The sequence below is a fragment of the Onychostoma macrolepis genome, chromosome 13, assembly GCF_012432095.1.
Source record: "Onychostoma macrolepis isolate SWU-2019 chromosome 13, ASM1243209v1, whole genome shotgun sequence".
Classification (NCBI taxonomy): Eukaryota; Metazoa; Chordata; class Actinopteri; order Cypriniformes; family Cyprinidae; genus Onychostoma; species Onychostoma macrolepis.
Genome location: NC_081167.1, coordinates 31925210 through 31947857, shown reverse-complemented (window position 1 = coordinate 31947857; position 22648 = coordinate 31925210). Strand labels below are relative to the sequence as shown.

At 33.9% G+C, this 22648-nt stretch overlaps 1 protein-coding gene across 1 annotated transcript in view; it reads left to right on the top strand.

Annotated features, from left to right (window-relative positions):
* Positions 1-22648, top strand: part of LOC131551795 (inositol polyphosphate-5-phosphatase A-like) — a 186296-nt gene that overhangs the window by 76012 nt on the left and 87636 nt on the right. The window contains exons 5-6 of the mRNA XM_058794914.1: positions 12825-12888; positions 14343-14446. Coding sequence (XP_058650897.1) covers positions 12825-12888; positions 14343-14446 — 168 coding nt within the window. The remainder of the gene's footprint in view (positions 1-12824; positions 12889-14342; positions 14447-22648) is intronic.

Here is a 22648-nt window from a genome sequence, read left to right as displayed (position 1 = left end):
TATTACTAGAAGCTGAAGGTACCGTTTAAGAAAAGCGCTGATTTTTATGTGCTCTGACAGATCGTGGTATATTTACAAAACAGAATATAAATGAGACGTTTAATGTCTTGGGTCTTTGAGACGTTAGACGAGAAATTAGTCCAATAAAGTTGCAGAGAGACCACTGAAGCTTCTCTTAACCTGATCATGAGAGATACGGCCGACATTATTCAGAGCGGACGAGCGTGTGGCTTTGAAGGAGCTCACGATGGGAAAGTTGCGTTTAAATGTCTGCGTGTCAAGGGCCCTATGAAATGCCTTTGATTTTTATCAAATACCATTTTATTTTCTTCTCAAACCCCCTCTACCAAATTCCATTTTATTTTATTTTTTTCAAATTCAGTTTTTCCCCCTAATTTCCATTTATTGTTTTAATTTTTCTCAACTCTTCTTTAGTAGTTACATTAAATTTCAGTAATTGAAAAGCATTTGTAATTTCAAATAATGAAACATGCACAATTAAACAATCATTTAACAACACTTTTAACAGTTTAACAAAAATTACATTTTTAGGTCCTTATAAAATACTTTTTTTTTTTTTTTCAAATTCCCTTTTTGTTTGTTTTAATTTTTCTGGATTACGTGTTTTTCCCTTATAATTTTTATATAATTGTAGTAATCAAAAGCATGTATCATTAGTTGAGATCAGAGCATGTGAGTGAAGTGCGACGCTTAATTTTCTCCAGTAGGCCTACATTTTTATTTTTTCCCCTGTTTATAATGAAATTCTTGAATGAATGTCTCAAGTAAAGCAGTAGTCCAATAAGTAACGGTTATGTTTTAGGGTGACGTTCAGCTTGTACTTTTTAAAAGAAATTTTATTAATGTAAATGTATTAAATGAAAATGATTGATTTAAAAACGTGTCTTGTTTTTGAAGCCAGTTGCCAGACTCCGTGACACTGTGCAGTAACTGCGGTGTTTGTGACCGAGAGTCTCAGGTCTGTGTGTGTTGTTGTTGAATGTCATTGGCGTGATGGTTTTATTGCGTTAGACGCGGTGAGCGGCCGGGTTAGAGGCTCCGCCGCGCAATGATGATCTTGGCAGGAGTTTGGCAAACGGAAGCATCCATTTCACCGCTAATTACAGGAGCATCGGGCCCCGGGGACAGACGGGTTCAAGCGGCCCTTGTAGAGTCTGCCAGCTCTCATCCAGCACGCTTTATAAAATGCTCTTTAATCCGCCGCACAATATCATTAACTTTGTAAGTGGATGAACACAATGGACAAGCAATTTAATTAAGTTCCAGCGCTGGATGTCGGGAGGGAGGCTAAATGAAATTAATGCACGATATTTCCCCAGCGAGGCGGCCAACCTTGGGAATGGACCGGATTGTTGGCAGGTCAGGATCGGCCAATTACGCTTTGTTTAGATCTATCCGTAACGTTTTCTGCAAAAATGGGAAATGCAATCAGCGGTTTGGAGATCAATCATTGAAGGAAGACTTTAAAATAATGAAAGAAGCGGCCAGAGACGCTCAAAACAGAGCTACACGAACCCGCCGCCGCCGTCTTCATATTAATGAGCTTTAATGTGCGTTAATGTCTGTTCGTTTAGTTCAGTGGAGCTCTGCGACAACTTTATTTGGCTTCATGAAGTCTTCGAACTCTAGGAAAGTACTTGTTTTTAAGCATTTTAGGGCAAAAAGTCAGATTATTGTCTGGTTATCGTTAGAGCTGGTCATTTGTTTATTTATTTATTTATTTGCTTATTGGTTTATTTACTTTTTTTTTTTTTTTTTAACTTATTTACTCAAAAGTTTATGTAAGCTTTGTGAAATCTTTTAACTTACTCTATAGTTTGGGATAAAACGTAAGATTATCTACTTTTGAACAGTGTTTAATGGTCTTAAATTGGTGTTTGTCATCTATCTATCCATCTATCTATCCATCCATCTATCTATCCATCTATCTATCCATCTATATCCATCCATCTATCCATCTATCCATCTATCTATCCATCTATCCATCTATCTATCCATCTATCTATCTATCCATCTATCTATCCATCCATCTATCCATCTATCTATCCATCTATCCATCTATCTATCCATCTATCTATCTATCCATCTATCTATCCATCCATCTATCCATCTATCCATCTATCCATCCATCTATCCATCTATCCATCTATCTATCTATCCATCTATCTATCCATCTATCTATCTATCCATCTATCTATCCATCCATCTATCCATCTATCCATCTATCCATCTATCTATCCATCTATCCATCTATCTATCCATCTATCTATCTATCCATCTATCTATCCATCCATCTATCCATCTATCCATCTATCTATCCATCCATCTATCCATCTATCCATCTATCTATCCATCCATCCATATGTCTTTGAACACTGAGGAAATACTTGTTGCACATTTTAGGACACAATCAAATATTTAAAAAAAAAAAAAACAATATATAAATAGATTTTATCCATAATTAATATAATATTGATAATATTAATATAATATAATTTTTTATTATTTATTTATTTGCTTATTTGGCTTCTTATTTATGTATTCAGTTGCTTAATTATTTCTTCACTTATTTGGCTTTGTGAGGTTTTTGAATTATGGAAAAAGTACTTATTTTTCTACATTTTAGGACCAAATATGAGATTATCATTTTCGTTGATTTAAAATGGTTTTACATTTAAGGTTGGCTGTTTGTTTATTTATTTACTTATTTAATAATTTAATTGTGCATTTACATATTTAATTATTTAGTTGATTACTTATTTAATAATTTACTCAATTGTCTGCTTATTTCTGACTCATCTGGCTTTGTGAAGTCTTTGAACTCTGGGAAAGTACTTGTTTTCAGATATTTTTGTGTAAAAAAAAAAAAAAATCAGAAATTCCTGTACTTTTAAGGAATGGTTTAAATGAGTGTTGGTGAATGTGATTAATATCAGCAGGGGCAGTTAACATACTGTGGGGGATACACAGTACAGTACAGGTACAGTAGTGCAGGTGTGTGTGTTGACTGTCTCTCTCTCTCTCTCTCTCTCTCTGTGCATCATTGATCCAGTGTTGGTGGTGGCGTTCTTCTCTGTCTGTTTCTCATGTGTTTCTGACTGGATACACAGACGAAGCGTCTCATTAAAAGCATCTCAGTCACTGGCTCTTATTTGCTCGCTGTGTGTCTGCGGGGCCGATCCATCAGGGGCCCGAGGAGCCGCTCTGTCCCTCAATGACAGACGCTGCCAACGTTTAACATGTGGACTCGGCGCGCGCTCTTCAATTGCACGCACAAAGGCACCGGCCCACGCTGTAGCCTTTCATATCATTTCATATCAAAGCGCGAAAGAAATGACGTGCATGCATGTCGTGGTCAGTTAAGTCATGAAGGTGATTAAAGCTGCCTTAAACTGTGCATGCATGCATTATATGTTATATATGAATCACATTTAAGAACATGCCTCTGAAAAGGTTTGCTGGAGCTCAGCACTGTCTCCTCATCTAACACACCCGATTCAACTCATCAGCTCATTAATAGAGACTTTAAGACCTGAAGTGGGTCAGAAAATGGAAAGAGAGTTGAGAGAGAATAAGATGCGTGAGATCCACGTCATGTCCAGCAGCGGCAGCTCTTAAAGAAACAGCACCCAAAATAACCTACTAACCCAGCTGCTGTGATGTCTGTTCATCAAGAATAAAAGAAAAAAAGAGGAAATCAATAACTTTTATAGCTTTAAGGATTCATCTACAGTCATGGCCAAAAAATATTGGCACCCTTGCAATTCTGTCAGAAAATGCAACCCTTCTCTCAGAAAATTGTTGCAGTTGCAAATGTTTTGGTACTCACATGTTTGTTTATTTTTTTGTTTGCATTGGAACAACACAAAAAAACAGAGAAGAAAAGTCAAATCTGATACAGTTCCACACAGAACCCAAAAAATGCACTGGACAAAATTATTGGCACCCTTAACTTAATATTTGGTAGCACCCCCTTTGGAAAAAATAACTGAAATCAATGGCTTCCTGTAACCATGAATGAGTTTCTTACGCCTCTCTACTGGAGTTTCTGACCACTCTTCTTTTGCAAACTGCTGCAGGTCACTCAGATTTGAAGGATGTCTTCTCCAGCTGCTGTTCTGAGATCTCTCCACAGGTGTTCTCTGGGACTCAGATCTGGACTCAGAACTCTCCAGCGCTTTGTAACCATTTCTGTGTGCTTTTTGAAGTGTGTTTGGGGTCATTGTCCTGCTGGAAGACCCATGACCTCTGGCGGAGACGCAGGTTTCTGACACTGGCCACTACGTTGCGCCTCAAAATTCTTTGGTAATCATCAGATTTCATGACACCGTTCACACAGTCAAGGCATCCAGTGCAGCAGAGCAACCCCAAAACATCTTTGAACCTCCACCATGTTTGACTGCAAGGCCTCGTTTCTTTTTCTGTAAACAGTGCCACGATGTCCTAAAAAAGCTCTACTTTTGTCTCATCTGTCCACAGTACGTTCTCCCAGAAGGATTGTGGTTTTGTCACATAAGTTTTGGCAAACTCCAGTCTTGCTTTGTCTTTGTGTCAGCAGTGGTGTCCTCCTGGGTCTCCTACCATAGCGTCCCTCTTCATTCAGATGGTGACGGATGGTGCGAGCTGACACTGTTGTACCCTGTGTCTGCAGATCAGCTTGAATTTGTTTGGAAGTTAATCAGGTTCTTTATCCACCATTCAAACAATCCTTGGTTGTAATTTTTCATTAGTTTTGCTCTTCCGTCCACGTCCAGGGAGGTTAACTACAGTGCCATGGGCTGTGAACCTCGATGATATTGCACACAGTGGACACAGGAACATTAAGATCATTAAGATCTCTGGAGATGGACTTGTAGCCTTGAGATTGTCCATGTTTTTCCACAGACAACTCTTTACACTTTCTTGTCTCCATGCTCAGTGTGACACACAACACAAAGGTTGAGTCAACTTTTCTCCATTTTAGCTGGTTGCAAGTGTGATTACTATATTGCCCACACCTGTTACCTGCCACAGGTGTGTCTAAATACAAAATACAGGAGCATCACATGCTTGAAAAGCAATTATTTCTTACAATTTTGACAAGGTGCCAATAATTTTGTCCAGTCCATTTTTGAGTTCTGTGTGAAATTTGATCAAGATTGACTTTTCTTCTGTTTTTTTTGTGTTGTTGCCATGCTGAGAGAAGTGTTGCATTTTCTGACAGAATTGCAAGGGTGCTGATATTTTTGGCCATGACTGTATATTTAATTTAGAATTTAGTGTTTGATCATTTTATTCAACTTTTCTGTATATTTCCTACTTGCTGAAGGGCACAGGTAGCTAAATATGACATTTATTATAATGGGTTTATGTGAAGATTGTTTAAAGTTCACTTCAATTAGAAGTTATTTTACTAAAGTCTAATAAATATTCAAATTGATAGCTCTCAATTATACTGTAATGTTGAACGGCTAAAGTCAATGCTTAAATATTAGGAAAAAAATAAACATTTTATAGAGGCCTCAGTAGTATTGGTATCAGTGATACTGGCCTTCAGTCATAAAAGATGTCATTAAAGAAATATAAAAAATATACTGTGTTTGTTTCTACATTTAATTTGAAGATTAAATGTGAAATTATTACAATATAAAAGTATATTTAAAACATTTAATGTTACGTGGGATTGATCGCGATTAATTTAAGAAAAAACATGCGATTTAATAAGTACATTTTTTAAATTGATTGACAGCACATGAAGAAACGGAACAAACTGAGACTAAATCCAGAAGAACTGTGTCTCTGCTTCAAGAAACCTCCTGCGACGCTCCTGAGAAACTCTGCTCGAGTGCAGCGAGGACAAAACCTGCTTTAAACTCAAAGGATGCTCAGCAAATGCTGATTTCATTCAGTTCATAGAAGTTAATTGATCAAGAAAATCTATTTATGACTTTATTTTTGACAGCATCCTCATTTCACAGCATTTTTACACAAGTGCCTCAAACTTTTAACAGCTTTGCAGGAGCTTTGAATTAATTCTGCATCCTGTTTGCAGCCTCAATTCAGATTCAGAAACTCATTTTAAAGACATTATTATGTTAATTATGAATAGCACATACAATTTTATTTCTTATTTTTTTTAGTTCTTAAATTTTATTTCTTTAATTCTTAAGTTCATGTCTCGTCAGTTTTGAGAATGAACTGTGTTCTTTTATTTTCATCATGTGATGTGTTTGATTTATAAAGAATTTTATGAGATGTTTATAAAGAATATCTGCTAGATGTGGCATCTTCACTTGTGAAGTCGGTGCGTGTGGATGTGACACACACACACACACGTGTGATGACTCCCTTCACACATGATGAGCGTCTGGTGGCTCATCCTCACACACGCCGGTCACACTCTCACAGGAATCAAGGTCTGACCGCTGTGGAAAAATGACCACTTTTATGTTTGCTTTATGGCTCATTTTTCAAAGCCACCGCAAAAAATCCATGAAAGGTCAGTGGATTCGTGCCGCGGAGCTCAGCCCGTGTCTCGTCTGAAGGCCTTCAGCAGCGCTTTACTCGAGCGATGATGTTATTTCAGTGCAAATGTTGAAGGTGATTCATGGTTTCCTTGTGCTTCATGTAGTCTTACTGCAGGTCTTACAGGAAAACTGGCTATTGACTAAAGACTGCAGGAAATATTCATGCAGGATGTTTGATTTTTCATAATTGTTAGTTCTATTACAGTTTTTGATTATTTTGACTTCGATTTTATATTATCTTTATATTTATGTTTAAAAATATACATGTGCATAGTTTTAATTCATTTTTAATTTATTAGATGTAGTTCTAGTACGTACATTTAAACAATGCAAAAATGAGATGCTGGCAACTAGCTAAAATAAAATACTTTTTTTTGTTAATATTTTGAATTAGATTTTATTTTAATATTTTCTGTTTTCATTTTAATTTTAGATAGTTTAAGTACTTTTGCGTTTTTATAATTTTTATTACAAATTAAAAAAATATGTAACGTGTGCATAGTTTTAATTAATTTTTTGTGTATTAGATGTAGTTGCTTTAGTACGTACATTTTAAAATATACAAAAATGAGATGCTGGCAACTAACTGAAATGAAACACTTTTTTTTTATTAATATTTTCTATATTTTATTTTTATATTTTCTGTTTTCACAGTAATTTCAGTTAAAGTTTTAGTTATTTTTGAAATATATATAAAGTTTATATTTTTTATAAACATTTAAAATATATATATATATATATGTATGTTTATTAAAAAAAATGCATAAATAACTGAAATTACGTTAAAAAAAACATTTTTTTTAATTAGTGAAAAACATGAAAATTTTATTACAAAAATATTGGTATTTTTGTTTTGTTTTTAAAAATATCAGTATTAAATTTAAACAAGTTTTTTATATATATATTTTGATATTATTATTTATACTATGTCATTTCAGTTAAAGTGTTTTTTTGTTTTTTATTTCCGTAATAACCCTGTGCAGAGGATGTTGTTGTTTGCCTGCAGTCGCTGCACTCGTCGTATCGTCCTGGTTGTGTTCGGTCCGGTCCAAACCCGGGTTAGAGACCTTCACTGTCAGAACGGCCAATAAAATCTGCCTTTATGGCTGGGTTATTGTCTTTCTGTCTGCAATTACAGCGATTACTCATTTCCTCGTCCGGCCTGCGCCGCGCACTTAACAGAGTGCATTTTACTAATGGAAAATTAAGTAGCGCCCATGACAGTCCGCTTTATAAATATGTAAAATACACTTTTAATTATTTGGAGTGAATCTGGCAGGTAATCAATAACGCTGGACGTGACAAACATACGCTTGACACTGGCCATTGTAAAGTGCCGCTTAAAAGATAAGAGTTTCCTGTCAGCGCCGTCCAGCTCCAATTAATATTTGGAGTCTGTCACTGCGCGGGACAAATGGATTAATTGCGGGCCGCTAATATAATAGCTTCTTCATGAAGAGCTCAGGAGGAGGCCGGCTTGAACTCTGACGTTACATATTCATTAGAGCTTGTGTTTGGAATTATTATGATGATATCTGTGATTATGATGCCTGTGTTTATGGTTTATTATGAGGTGTCGTGATTATCTGAAGAAGTACAGCAAACACTGGTCATAACTTTCATAATGCTCTACAGATCAGAGAAATTATGCTATGAACCGTCGAGTCACATTTTCATATAGTTCATATTTTAATGCACATCAATCAGCTTTGGGCGATTAAAATGTTAATGGATCATTATTGAATGTTATTCAAAAGCAATAGAACAATCAAAGATTTACTGTTAATTGATATAACATGAAATAACACTAAAGGTTGAATTTTTATTAGATGACGTTAGCAAAGATAAATAGATATTGTAGTATTGCTCATTGTTAGTTAATTAGTGCATTAACTAATGTTAATTAATTGGATCTTATTGTAAAGTGTCACCAGATTTTGTGTAGCTAGAAGCGGATTTGTTCATGTATTTGCATACAGTGTTATTTTAGTATCTTTGATATGATTATTATTTTATTAATATTTGGAATCATTTTTAATCGGTTTTATTTTAATTTAATAAAAAAATAAATATAGAATTTGTATTCATTTATATCAGTTTTAGCTATTTTAGTACATAAAGTTAAAATTAAAATGAGAAATGTTGCCTTAGCAACTAGCTGAAATATTTTATTTATTTATTTTTACATTTGATTTTATTTCTGTTAACTTTTTTTATTTTATTTACCCTAATGATTTTTTAATTTAATTTGTTTTAATTTTAGTTAACTATAATAACACTGCTTGCATGGGTCATGACACATCAGAATTAGTAAAAACAAAGTAAAGTAAAAAAGAAAGTAGAATATGTTGATTTTTTTTTTTTTTGGGAATTAGTTTATTTTCTGTTTGATTTTAGTATTTTTGTGCATTTTTGTAATTTTATTACAAATTAAAAATATATTTTAATTAAAAAATATATATTTGTTTTAGTTTTTGCTTAAATTAAGTTACAAATTTTGTTTATTTATATATATATATATATATATATATATATATATATATATATATATATATATATATATGTATATGTATGTATATATGTTTGTATGTATGTATGTATGTACGTACTGTATATCCAGAAGCAGCACTTGATGTATGTTAAAAGAAATGCACAGGTATTGATGTGTTCATGACGTTACATACAGGAATTGTGAGTTTCTGAGTAGTAAAAAGAACATAGAAAGCTCTGTCTTCAACTATTTACCCGTTGTGACGTCATGTAGGTAAAACCAGACAGAATAAGGGTTAATGTTAGTTAGTTTCTCGACTACCCAGGACTGTTTGCTGTGTCTTTTTATTCCTGTTGTATGTGCTGCGTTTCTTCGTTCTTCAGTGTTGTGAGAGAGCAGGAGTAATGTGGCTCTTCTGAATGGAGTTGTTTGGTGAATGAATGTGTTTTGTATTGATCGTCTGCTGTTTCATACAGTTGGTTTGTGGAATGGGCATTTCCGTCTCAGTTTGAGGTGAAACAGCACATAAACTACAGCAAACAGAAATAAACAGAAGCCTTTCCTGGAAACTGACCTTCATCGCTGTGTGTCTCTTCCTCTCCTCGCCGGACCCCGGGTCGCGCCGGGAATGTTCTCATCAATTAAATGTGAACGCTGGGGTGAGCGGGACCTTCTGTTTGTGCTTTTGACAAATCAGCAAATGTTTAATCTCAAGATGAGCCACGCGGCGCTCATAAATAATGCAGGAGGGCTTCTGTGCCCACAGTCCTTCAGTGCCAGTTCACCACCATCATCTTCATCAGCAGCATCTTCCTCATTCACACACACACACACACACACACACACACACACTAAAGAACTTTATTTAGGACTGGTGTTTGTTCTCTGGAACTGGGTTTCACTCTTTATGGGTGCATGTCTGACCCAAAAAACACCCGTTTATGTCAGAGTTTATTTAAATCAAATGCAGGAATATCTGTCAATAATGCATAAGATATAACACAAAAAAATTAATTTCCTACTTCTACTTAAAAACTCAAGTTTGGCTGCTGCTGTAAACTTTTAAGTATAATCAAATTGGCTGTACAAGTCAAACTTCAATTATATTAAACTAGCGAAAAACTTAACTTTGGTTAAATTAACTGAGTTAAAAAATATATATAAATAGAATTGGCTAGTCCCTCATATAGTGATTATATTTGCTGTCCAGTTATTTATTGATGTTGTGTTTGTGGAAGCCATGATTCATTACTGTTTTAGTAATTGTTTGGGGTAATTAAGTAAAAAAAAAAAAAGCAGCAAATCAGTATATTAGAATGATTTCTGAAGATCATGTGACACTGAAGACTGCAGTAATGATGCTGAAAATACAGCTGCGCATCACAGAAATAAATTACAGTTTAACAGATATTCATATAGAAAACAGCTATTTTAAATAGTAAAAATATTTAAAATTTTTTACTGCATTTTTGATCAAATAAATGCAGCATTGGTGAGCAGAAGAGACTCCGAGTTTCTCTTGCAGGTCCTAATAAAGTCACCAGCCAACTGGCACATAACCCGTTGACTCGCCAAGCCAGTTTTTTACTGTCGGTCGGATCTTGGCGAGTGTTGATTTTGGACTCGGATCTTGCATATGTGTGAAGATCAGTGAAGCAGAGAGAACCTGAGAGCGTCAGATGGCCATTCAGTCCGTCTCTAACAGTTCTATTGTGCTCTTTTCTTGCTTCCTAACTGTATTCTCTGAGCGTTTGTATTCGCTGATGCCGGGACGTCCGTCTCCCATGACTCCTGAGCGTCTCTCCGCGTCTTTAGACACTATTGAGAGCTTTAGCCTGCAGTTTTGGGCCGCTGCATTGAGCCCCGAGCGGACAGGAAGCAGGTTTTGCTCTTTTTAGGCCAACTTGAGGACTGGAGGTGCAAAAGCCCCTCAGAAAAGCAGTTAGTGAACTGTGAACCGCATCAAATCCCCGGCGCCTTACGCCCGCGGGCTCCGTTTGTTTGGGCCGTCGACAGACACAGAAACCGTCTGATTGTTCAGTAAAAATTAAGAATATAATCCTATTGAAGTAAATCTTTGGTCATGCTAAACTCTCACTGTGCTGCTTTGAGCGGCTCAGATTGAGCGCTTTGACAGAATCGGCTCTGGCTATAATTTACATGTTATATTTGAGCGCCGTGAACTCGTTACATAAGAAAAGAGGCTTTTCCTTCATATTCATAAGAGCAAGTTTGTGCTCCTTTGTGGTGTTGGGTTTTACATAAACACATGAACTTATGAATCACGACTGACGTCACTTGATATTCTGTGGACCGTATCTGCTGAGAAATCTCACTACAATGATGCATTATTGACCCGACAGTAATAAAAGTGCTTATTTCAGCTGGTTTTAGATGTATTTGCTACTTTACTAAGTAGTGGTCAACCAATATCAATTTTTTTTTTTTTAATGCTGATATCTTGGCAGCTGATATATGACATCAGAATATTTAATTATGATGTATTTAGTACTTTACTAAGTAGTGGTCGACCAATATGTTTTGTTTGTTGCCGATATCTTGGCGGCTGATGGCCAATACAAAGTTGATTTATATATAATATCACAATATTTAATTAATAAAAAGTTCAAACACATTCATAACATTTGCTGAAATTAAATCTGTTTAAAAATAGATTTAATTAGATGTATTTAGATGCATTTTTGATAGTTTACTAAGTAGTGGTTGACTGATATGGGTTTTTTGTTGCCGATATCTCGGCCGATAGACAGTATGAAGCCGATACATGAGATCATAATATTTAATTAAAAAAAACCCCCAAAAAAACACATGCATAACATTTGCTGAAATTAAATCTATTTCAAAATTGATTTATTTTGATGTATTTTTGCTACTTTACTAAGTTGGTTAAACAGTATAGATTATTTTCATGGCCAATGTCTAATGGCCGATATATAGCCAATATATATGATATCGCAATATTTAATAAAAAAAAATGTAAAGACACATGCATAGCAATTGTTGAAAATAAATATATTTCAGAATAGATTTAATTAGATGCATTTAGGTGTATTTTTGATACTTTACTACAAAGTAGTAATTAACCAATATGGATTTTCATACATACATACATACACACACACACACACACACACACACACACACACACACACACACACACACACACACACACATACATACATGATTCCTTTATGATATTTCATTTAAAAATGGTAAAAAAAAGGTTTGCATAACAATTGTTGAAATTCAATGAAAATGGATTCAATATGATGTTAAGATGTATTTGGTACTTTAATAAGTAGTGGTCGACCGATATGGATTTTTTGATGGCCGATATCTTGGCAACTGATGGACGATACACATATAATATCTCAATATTTAATTTAAAAATAGTAAAAACATATGCAATACAGTTGCTGAAATGAAATCTATTTAAAAATAGATTAATTGGAGGTATTTTAGATGTATTTTCTACATTAACTAAATATTGATCAGCTGATATGGATTTTTGATAACTGAAATCTTGGCGGCTGATGGCCGATATATATGGTTTCACAATATTTAATTTAAAAACAGTAAAAACATGCATAACAATTTCTGAAATGAAATATATTTCAAAATAATGCTTCCGATATATCGGCCAACCCCAATTTTTCACAGAACAGGTGAAGAAATCCCCCAGATGCACATCTGCAGACCAGAAGATGACAGAAACTTGAAGAAAACGTACTAAACCACATCTTTGACTTTCTATGTTGAGTAATTTCTCTCTCTTTGTCTTTCAGGCTCTGGGATGTTGCTACTTCATCCACGAATCCTTGAAAAACATCCAGCAGTTTGATTTCAAAGGTACGTGTGTCCCTTTAATACGGCCTGTCATCAATCCCATCAGATCCAGCGCGGTCAAGGTTGTTTCAGAAGCCATAAAACATGCTAAAATGGAGTAATTCCTAATACCGATAGGAAACAGTAATGCTTATTAATATTAGGATTTAATTCATGAGATTTCAGCCTGTGGTAATAGTGCACTCAAGCTATTGGACAGTTAGCGGTGACCTCATCAGCGGTAGGGGTCAGAGGTCGCGTGTCCCGACGGTCACACTAATTAAAGCCACTCCCATTACAGCTGTGTGAGCATTAGCCCCCGCCGGACCCTTCAGCCCCGCTCAAACCCGGAGCTCTTAAAGACCACGATATCTCTCACATGATGGCCGTAATCACGCTCTCCATCAAACTCATCATGCGGGGACAAAACCTGGATGAATCATATTTCACCGCAAAACCACAAGACAGAAAAAAATAAGAGCATGTTTCAAGAAAATGAACAGTGAGAAAGAAGTGCTTTCCAGTGTCTTTTTTTTTTTTCTTTTCTTTTTTTTACAGCGAAGTGCATTTAAGCATGTTAGTAATTGGTTAATTTATGCTGATTTATTTATGGGTAATTAATTTATGCTGATATAAAGGTAAAAAATAATTATTATAGTAAAGATTACTATGGTGGTAATCACACACAAACTCAAAAGTAAATTCAAGTAAAGCATCCAGATGCATTATAGCCATGAAATTTTATCTAGTTAAAGTAAAATAAAATAAATAAATAAATAACACACATAATAATAATATATATATATTTTATTACCTTAATAGTATTATTATTGTTAAATAATTTGAATGCATTTTAAGCACTTTTTATTTTCTTTTTCCTTTTGGTTTTATATTTGTTTAAATTATGCTGATATAAATGTAAATAAAACATATTTATAATTTTTATAATTATATAATTTTACATATTTATATTTTTATCTTAAAAAAAAAGACTAGATTTTTGTAATGGTAATCATCTTTTAGTGTGATGAGAATTACACAAAAACTCAAAAGTAAATTCAAGTAGATGCATTATAGCCATGAGATTTTATGTAGTTAAAATAAAAATAAAAAAACATACATAAATAAAAACAAACAAATAAATAAATAAATATGTATATTTTCTATTACCTTAATAGTATTGTTTTTTTAATACAATTTGAATGCATTTAAGCACTTTTTTTTTCTTTTTCCTTTTGGTTTTATATTTAAGTTATGCTGATGTAAATGTAAAAAAAATATATATTCTTTATACTTAGACTATATTTTTGTAATGGTAATCATGTTTCAGTGTCATGAGAATTACACACAAACTCAAAAGTAAATTCTGGTTTGTGTGAGCAGTAGGTGGCGCAGTTGCCCTGATCTCTCGTACTCTATTAAGAGTCTCTGAACATGTTTGCATGTTAATCAGCGCTGCTTTATTCCTCCTCACACAGCCAAGAAGTTCAGGAAGCTGGTTGGTAAGGAGGTGTGTTCGGACGCTCTGCCAAACACAGCCACGCTGGAGAAAGAGAAGTTTCCTCAAGACTATTTTCCTGAGGTGCGTCTGCTCCATCATACTTCATTGTGAGAGTGTTGTGTACAATAACATCAGTCACATTTTCCCAGATTTCAGGTTCATATTGAGAGGAAAACGTCTCCCTGACGTCCGGATGAGCACTTGACTGATTCAATCTTAAATCATGAATATGGCATCCCTGCTTAATTTGGTTCACAGTGAAGTTCACAGTAAACTGGTTCACAGTATTGCTCATTTAAATAATTAAAAAATAAGTAATTTAAGTAATAATTAACAATAAAACAAAAAAATAAAATAAAAATAATGTATTTAAAGGGGTCATGATACAGATTTTTTACAATTATTTTAATATGTTACTTGAGCTTTACTTACTGTATAATATTAATAAAGTTTTTTGCACAAAAAACACAACATATAAATTTGTGGAAAAATTTCAATTCTCATTCTGAGCCTCTGTCTAAAACGAGCTGTTTTTAAGGGGCGGGTCCTCTAAGGCTTCTCAGTACTGATTGGCTGACGTCACTGCATAGGAAACAGTATCAATGCCCCTCACTATCGCGTGTTTTGACAACATGATCAAAATAAACCGGTCATTTCCAGACAAAGCATTATGAAATCATTAACTTACGGTTTGTGATGCAGCTGCAGTCAGATCTAGTTCAGCTTCATCTTTAAACAAATGTTTCTTTGTGACTCTCCATGACACTGTGCCTCGATTACAAAACGATCCGGGATGCCATGTTTATGCAAATGTTTGCGCCTCATCATTGTGATGTCATCATGCACCTCAGATCCAGAACGAGACGTTTTTGGAGCTTGATTAAATAAATGCTTTGTTTATAATGAGGAGGACGTCTTTAATGGGACAAAGACCTCTTACATGGCAAAAAATCAAGGCAAATTTGATTTCTCATGTCATGACCCCTTTAAGTGAATAATAATTCATATGAATATTTGTCCACTTAATTATTAGTTTTATTTAACATACAGCTCTTAAAACTTCTGCAATCACAAACTGACTTGTGGTTATTTAATATATCAGCACACCCAGTTTCTCTCAGAAAACAAGCAGCTTTGTCATAATTATCGCTGAAACACTAGATGAAATATCCAATAATAGGGGCCTTTTGAATTTCATTTCAGCAGATTTTAATGTCATTTAAGCATATTTTGTACGTATATATCTGCATTATGTTGGCTTTCAAGATGTTTGAAGCATGCAAATGAATGGAATATTGGAGTAATTAATTTTTATGCACTGAAATTCCGGTGGAAAATATTTAACGCCGTTAACGCAGGGGCGGAGCTAATGTTGGCCACCCCTCTCACAACTGCTGCCTCTCTCTTTTTTTCTTGATAAGAAGTGCATTATTTAGTCACAGAATGTCTTTACGAACACAGAACTATGCAGGCTCGCTGCAGTCTGTATCGCTTCATATCAAGCGTGCGAAAGAAACAACGTACATGCGTCACTGTCTTACCAATGTCATGGTCAGTTAAGTCATAAAGTTACCAAAAACTGTGCATGCATGTGTTATATATTATATATGAGTCACATTTAAGAACATGTCTCTGAAAACATGTCTCTGCTGGAGCTCAGCACTGTCTCCTCATCTAACACACCCGATTCAACTCATCAGCTCATTAACAGAGACTTTAAGACCTGAAGTGGGTCAGAAAATGGAAAGAGAGTTGAGAGAGAATAAGATGCGTGAGATCCACGTCATGTTCAGCAGCGGCAGCTCTTAAAGAAACAGCACCCAAAATAACCTACTAACCCAGCTGCTGTGATGTCTGTTCATCAAGAATAAAAGAAAAAAAGAGGAAATCAATAACTTTTATAGCTTTAAGGATTCATCTATATATAATTTAGAATTTAGTGTTTGATAACTTTATTCAACTTCTGTATATTTCCTACTTGCTGAAGGGCAGAGGTAAATACGACATTTATTATAATGGGTTTATGTGAAGATTGTTTAAAGTTCACTTAAATTAGAAGTTATTTTACTAAAGTCTAATAAATATTCAAATTGATAGCTCTCAATTATACTGTAATGTTGAACGGCTAAAGTCAATGCTTAAATATTAGGAAAGAAATAAACATTTTATAGAGGCCTCAGTAGTATTGGTATCAGTGATACTGGCCTTCAGTCATAAAAGATGTCATTAAAGAAATATTAAAAATATACTGTGTTTGTTTCTACATTTAATTTGAAGATTAAATGTGAAATTATTACAATATAAAAGTATATTTAAAACGTTTAATGTTACGTGGGATTAATCGCGAGTAATTTCAGAAAAAACATGCGATTTAATTAGTTAATTTGTTTTAATCGATTGACAGCACTAATATATATATACATACATCATTTATGTAAATATATATACATAATTTATATAAATACATATATGTGTGTGTATGTGTATGTGTGTGTGTATATATATATATATATATATATATATATATATATATATATATATATATATATATATATATATATATATATATATATATATATATATATATATATATATATATATATATAATATTAGTATACGATATAGTATATATGGTATTGTGTATTTATTGTAATTAAGCACAATATTATAATTATTTTCCTTTGGTTTCTTAAACGTTTTTATACAGCTCATTGATAATTGATTATTGAGTGTTGATTATTACCTGAATGTAATTGTTTTTGGTTTAGGTTTGGTCTTGTTTGGTGAAGGTTGATGTTGTTGTATGTGGAGCATGTTAGTTTGTGGATGTTGTGCCGGTTGAGCGGTGTGATTTACTGCAGGCAGTGTTTCATATCTGTGTTCTGTAGGGCTGATATACTAATAAAGCGCACGTGTCAGCCGGATCCGCGCCTCCCATCCGTCTCTCACACTCCAGCAAACAGCAGCCCGTAAATATATGCAAAAACAGCGCGTTGGCCTTTCACGCGCCGCTACCGATCTCCAGCGCTTCCACAAATAACACGCTTCCTCCTGATGAGAAAACAATGACGTTTACAGAAGCGCCGCACCTTCAGAGCAGAGAGAAAACAGAAAGAGAAAAGTTTGCGATGCATTGATTTACGTGCTCATGAATCTCCGGAGAGCAGCACTCCACATAATGTTCGGCCATTTAAAGCAGCAGATTTGTGTAGTCTATCAAGGGCTTTCTCAGTAGTGAGAAATTGCTTGTTATCGTAGATCACAGATACGGCTCCAACCTCTTATGAAAGATGAATTAATTTCACTAATGCTTTAATGCAGGTTTCTCATGAGGCGGGCAGGCTGGCGATAACCTCGGCTTCATCCCGTGATTTATGCCGTCTTTTAGTAGATGAAACCGCCCGGATTCGCCATCCATCTGCCTCCCTAAAGGAGTCCTATTACGCAGCGCTGTTTGGACGCTTTAGCTGCTGCTCGCGTGTTTTAGCGCTGTTAGCGATCTGTTATCACACCGCTGCACTGATGTTTGATCTGAAAAATCAGTCTCGGTTCACACAATTTGCTCATCAGTTTTGTCAAGCGAGACGTTTGTGCGCTGTTGGACCAATCAGCTTGTCGTTTTCTAATCAGGGCTTCTGAGGGTCTTAAAAAGTCTTAATTCACCGTTCCACAGATTAAAGCCTAAAAAAGGTCTTAAATCAGAGCAGAAAGTCTTAAATTCATAGTCATGGCATTCAGTGCTGCTGCTTCAAATCAAGATACATTTACTTGAGAATCAAAATGATTCAAAACAAAACAAAAAATGTCTTCAGCTGGTGGATGGGTCACTACAATAAAATATGATTAATAAAATAAAATGCATTACATGTTGCATGCATGCACTGCAGCTGCATTAGAGCTAACATTAGCATCATGCTACATAAGGCAATTTATGAGATTAATAGTACACTTTTACTCAGAACTCACTTCAAACCACCATCGAGTGTTTGTAATAACTTCCTTTTGCGATCACATGTGGAATTTGGTCGTTTACTGTTGTTAAAATATCTGTTGTTTATATCGCTGCACAAATTAGCATTTCAGATGTACACATTCTCAAGAAAATCACATACAGACCATATCTATCGTAATCGTGTGTTTTATTATCGTATATAATCTATAGTGGCTGTTGTCATGTTTATTTCTGCTGCTCTGCAGAAACTCACGTTGTTTGTTATAACCGCCTCTCCGTTCTTAAGTCGTCAGGGATACATTCCAAGTATAATACACATTAGTAAAAGGATCTATTTTCATTATTATTTGTCTATATACACTTTGAGCGGCCGCGGTACATTATAAAAGTAGCCCAAAAAACCTGCAACCCACGGCTCTGTAATTTTTCCCGTGACTGTATTTTCAAAATAGCCCACTTGTGCCGTTACCCTGGCAACACTGGTGCTGTACCCTCATCACATAATGATAGATAACCTTCTGCGCTGCGATGACGGGAAGAAGTTGGGGTCCAACCTTATCAAACGATTAATCTGCGTTAAAAAAATATTAATGCATTAATTTTTTGATTAATCGCATGCGTTAACGTTGACACCCCTAATATATATATGTGTGTATGTGTGTATGTATGTGTGTATATATATATATATATATATATATATATATATATATGTGTATATGTATATATATATATATATGTGTATATATGTATATATATGTATATCTATATATATGTGTGTATATATATATGTATATATATGTGTATATATATATACTTGAAATAATTATTTTATATGTACTGTGTTTGCAGAAAATCAAATGCATTAAAAAATTAAAAATAAAATTTAAATATAAATAAATTCTTCCTCAGTATTTTTGACATTTTCACTGGAAAACAAGACAAAAAAACTTAATTTGCAGTGCAATTGGAAGTACAGTAAAAGTTATTTCCATATTCTAGTGGTTTAGCAGAGATATTCCAAAAAAAAAAAAAAAATTATTGAAAAAGTAATGGAGATCTGTTGGAAGTAGTTTTTTTCTTTGAATAGTTGCAAATAGAAGACATTTACATCTGGAGCACATATCGATGTATTGTGTTCCTCACTTTTTCTTGGCTTGCTCTTAAGCGCTGTGTTTTTCCGAGCTGCTGCTTCATCAATAAACCGTCCGTCTGTCAAACGCCTCAATGACATCACCTGCGTTCCTCGTTTGATTGACAGCCGGCGGTTTCCCCGGCAGCCAATCAGAAGGAGGCAGCTGTGATTGATGTGTGTTTGTACCCTTGACTCCACAGAAGCTGCTCTTCACTGGGTCTGTGTAATGAGCGCGTGACCCGTCTCCTCTTTAGGGCCCCTGTGTGAGTTATGGCTTTAAGTGCTGCTCCAGCCAGCGCCACAATATTAATTGAAACACTGAATAAGAGAGAAGCGGACAGAACAACAGGCGCTGCTTGTAAACGGTTGTGTTAATTCGGTCGCTCCATGTATTTGATGCTCATCTGCAGGCTTGATTATCAGTGTGCGAGAAGACTGACTCTGACTCTCAGCGTTGTGTTTGATTTCAGAGCAGCGACAGAAAATATCTGCTAAACTCAACATTTACAGACTCACTGGATTTAAAGTGAGCTCAGATCTCATTTGGACTTTTTGAGTTGTGAACAGGTTTCAGTCCACTTTACATTTGCACAGTTGGTTATTTTATTTTATTGTAATTATTTTTTATTGTATTTTATTTTAAATTAATCTTATTTAATTGGCTAATTTTATTTAATTGGTTTATTTATTTAATCTTATTTTATAATGTTTTGTCAAACCTTATTTTAAAATTGCATGATTTAATTTATTTTATTTGAACTAATTTAATCTTGTTTTATTATTAGGGATGGGTATCGATTCAGATGTCTCGATTCGATTCTCGATTTTTTTTTTAATTACATTCAGTTAATATAGTTTTAAGACACAAGCTATTGATATTTAAACCTATTCTTTTTTTTGTATAGGGTCCTTTCTTAAACAATAATAGAGCCCTATAAAATGTTCTTAATTTTTCTGGTAATCAGATGAAGGCATAAAACATTAATTTAATTTATCCTAATCAAACCCTTTTATTTTTTGGCAAACAAAGTGCTGCACAACAGGTTTACTGTTAAAATAATAAAAAAAACGAATGGGATTATTCCTTTAAGAATAAACATTTATTAATATTTATTAGTAGTAGTAGCATTGAGTCTTAAGACTGCTCTTAATGTTAAACTAAACTTTTATTTTGACAGGTTGCCATGAGGAACTTGCAGCTGCTGTGTATCATGTGATATGATGGTAGTTTTCTCAAATTAAACTGTAAAATGCTAATGCGATGACTCTCAGAGCAGCAGTGTGTTAATATCAGCATATAGTGAGACGGCAGAAGATGAAAACACCGCGAGCGTCGTCCGCGCTTATTAAGTGTGTAGTAAACAAAAGAGTGCGTTGTGCCATCCGCCATTCATTCATTCATTCATTCATTCATTCATTCATTCATTCATTCATTGCGGAAATCATGGCGCCTTATGCGTGATATCAAATGCTTCCACAGATTTATAGTATTACTATAGCGTTTCACGTGAGCATTACCAATCACGCGTATGGCTTTGTTCTTGGTTCTTGTCAACAGTATCTCCGCCATGATGAGCACTGAATGAATGACAGGCTTGTAACATCGCGCATCGGTAAATAAGGGTGACATCTAGTGGAGAAGACTAATGATAAGAATAACATTAATCAGATCTTGTTTTAAATGTGTGCTGAAATAAATTCGGGAAAAGATCGATTTTGAGAATCGATATCGAATCGACGTCATTAAAAAAAACAATTAATCGAAAAATCAATTTTTTTTGCCCAGCCCTATTTATTATAATGTAATATTGTTGTATAATTTTTATTTTGTTTTATTTCTTGTTTTTTTTCTTTTTATAATAATATAATTTATTTATTTTATTTTATTTTACTAATCTTATTTTATCTTGTTTTATTTTATAATATTTTATTTTATTTTGACTAATTTATTTTTTTTATTATATATAGTATTCTACAACTTTTATTTTAATTGTAACTAATTTAATCTTGTTTCGTAATAATGTAATATAATAGAATTTTCTTTTATTATTTTTGTTTATTTATAATAATATAATTTAATTTATTTTGTTTACTAATCTTATTTTATAATAATAATAATAATAATGTTTTTCCTTTATTTTAAATAATTGAATTTTATTTTATTAGAATATTATGTAATTTTATTTGTCCTATTTTTATGCTTATCTTATTTTCTAATATTATGATAATATTTTATTTTGTTTTTTTATGATCTAATTTGATCTGTCTTTTTTATTATAATTCATAAATGTAATTCAGCTTATAATATTGTATAATATTATAATACAGTAATATATTTTTGTTGTAATTTCTTTTTCATGCATGAAATTTGAAAGAAAACCCTTTTGACAATTTATTTATTTATTTATTTTATTTTTTGCCCCCCAGCCCAGACTTCTAGTGAAGCAGACTCAGACCAGACTGTCTCCTGAGCTGGTCTCAGTTCAGTCTGATTTGTGTTATTTTAACCTCTCACATTATTGTGATCCACTTCCAGCCCCCTGAACCGAATCGAATGTGAAAGCTCTCTGTTTCAGAGTGAAATGTCTCTCAGAAGAGCATGATGTCTTGTGTAATCTGAGTCAGACGGCTGCTCTTCATCAATCACGGCTGCTGTTTATTAGTTATTACTCAGCTGCTGTTATTGAAGGTCAGTGTCTGACCCGTGATGAGGGTGGATGGGAGATGAGATTATGTGTGGAGCCCGTTCTCCTCGGCCGCTGAGGAGCGTTCATCTCTGTCACCGCCCAAACGCTGACCTTTCCAGCGCACAGCTGCTTCTGACCCGACCCATGCTGGGCTTTCTGCCCACAGTTAAAGGAATACTTCACTTTTGTTATTTTATTTTATTTTGTCTAGCTTAATCGTATTTTATTGCAGTGAACCTGTCCAACGGCTGCAGATATTTTTGGTTTTCTGTCCATTTTTAAATATTTTATTTTATTTTATTTTAGTAGTATCATTTTATTGTATTATTTTAATTTAATGTTTATTTTATTTTATATTATCTAATTTAATCTAATGCTATTATAATATAAATTTTATTTTATTATTGATTAAATGTTTTATTTTATTTTATTTAAACTTATTTTAAAATACCATAATTTTTTTTATTAATTTAATATTGTTTTACTATAATGTAATATTATTATTAATTTTT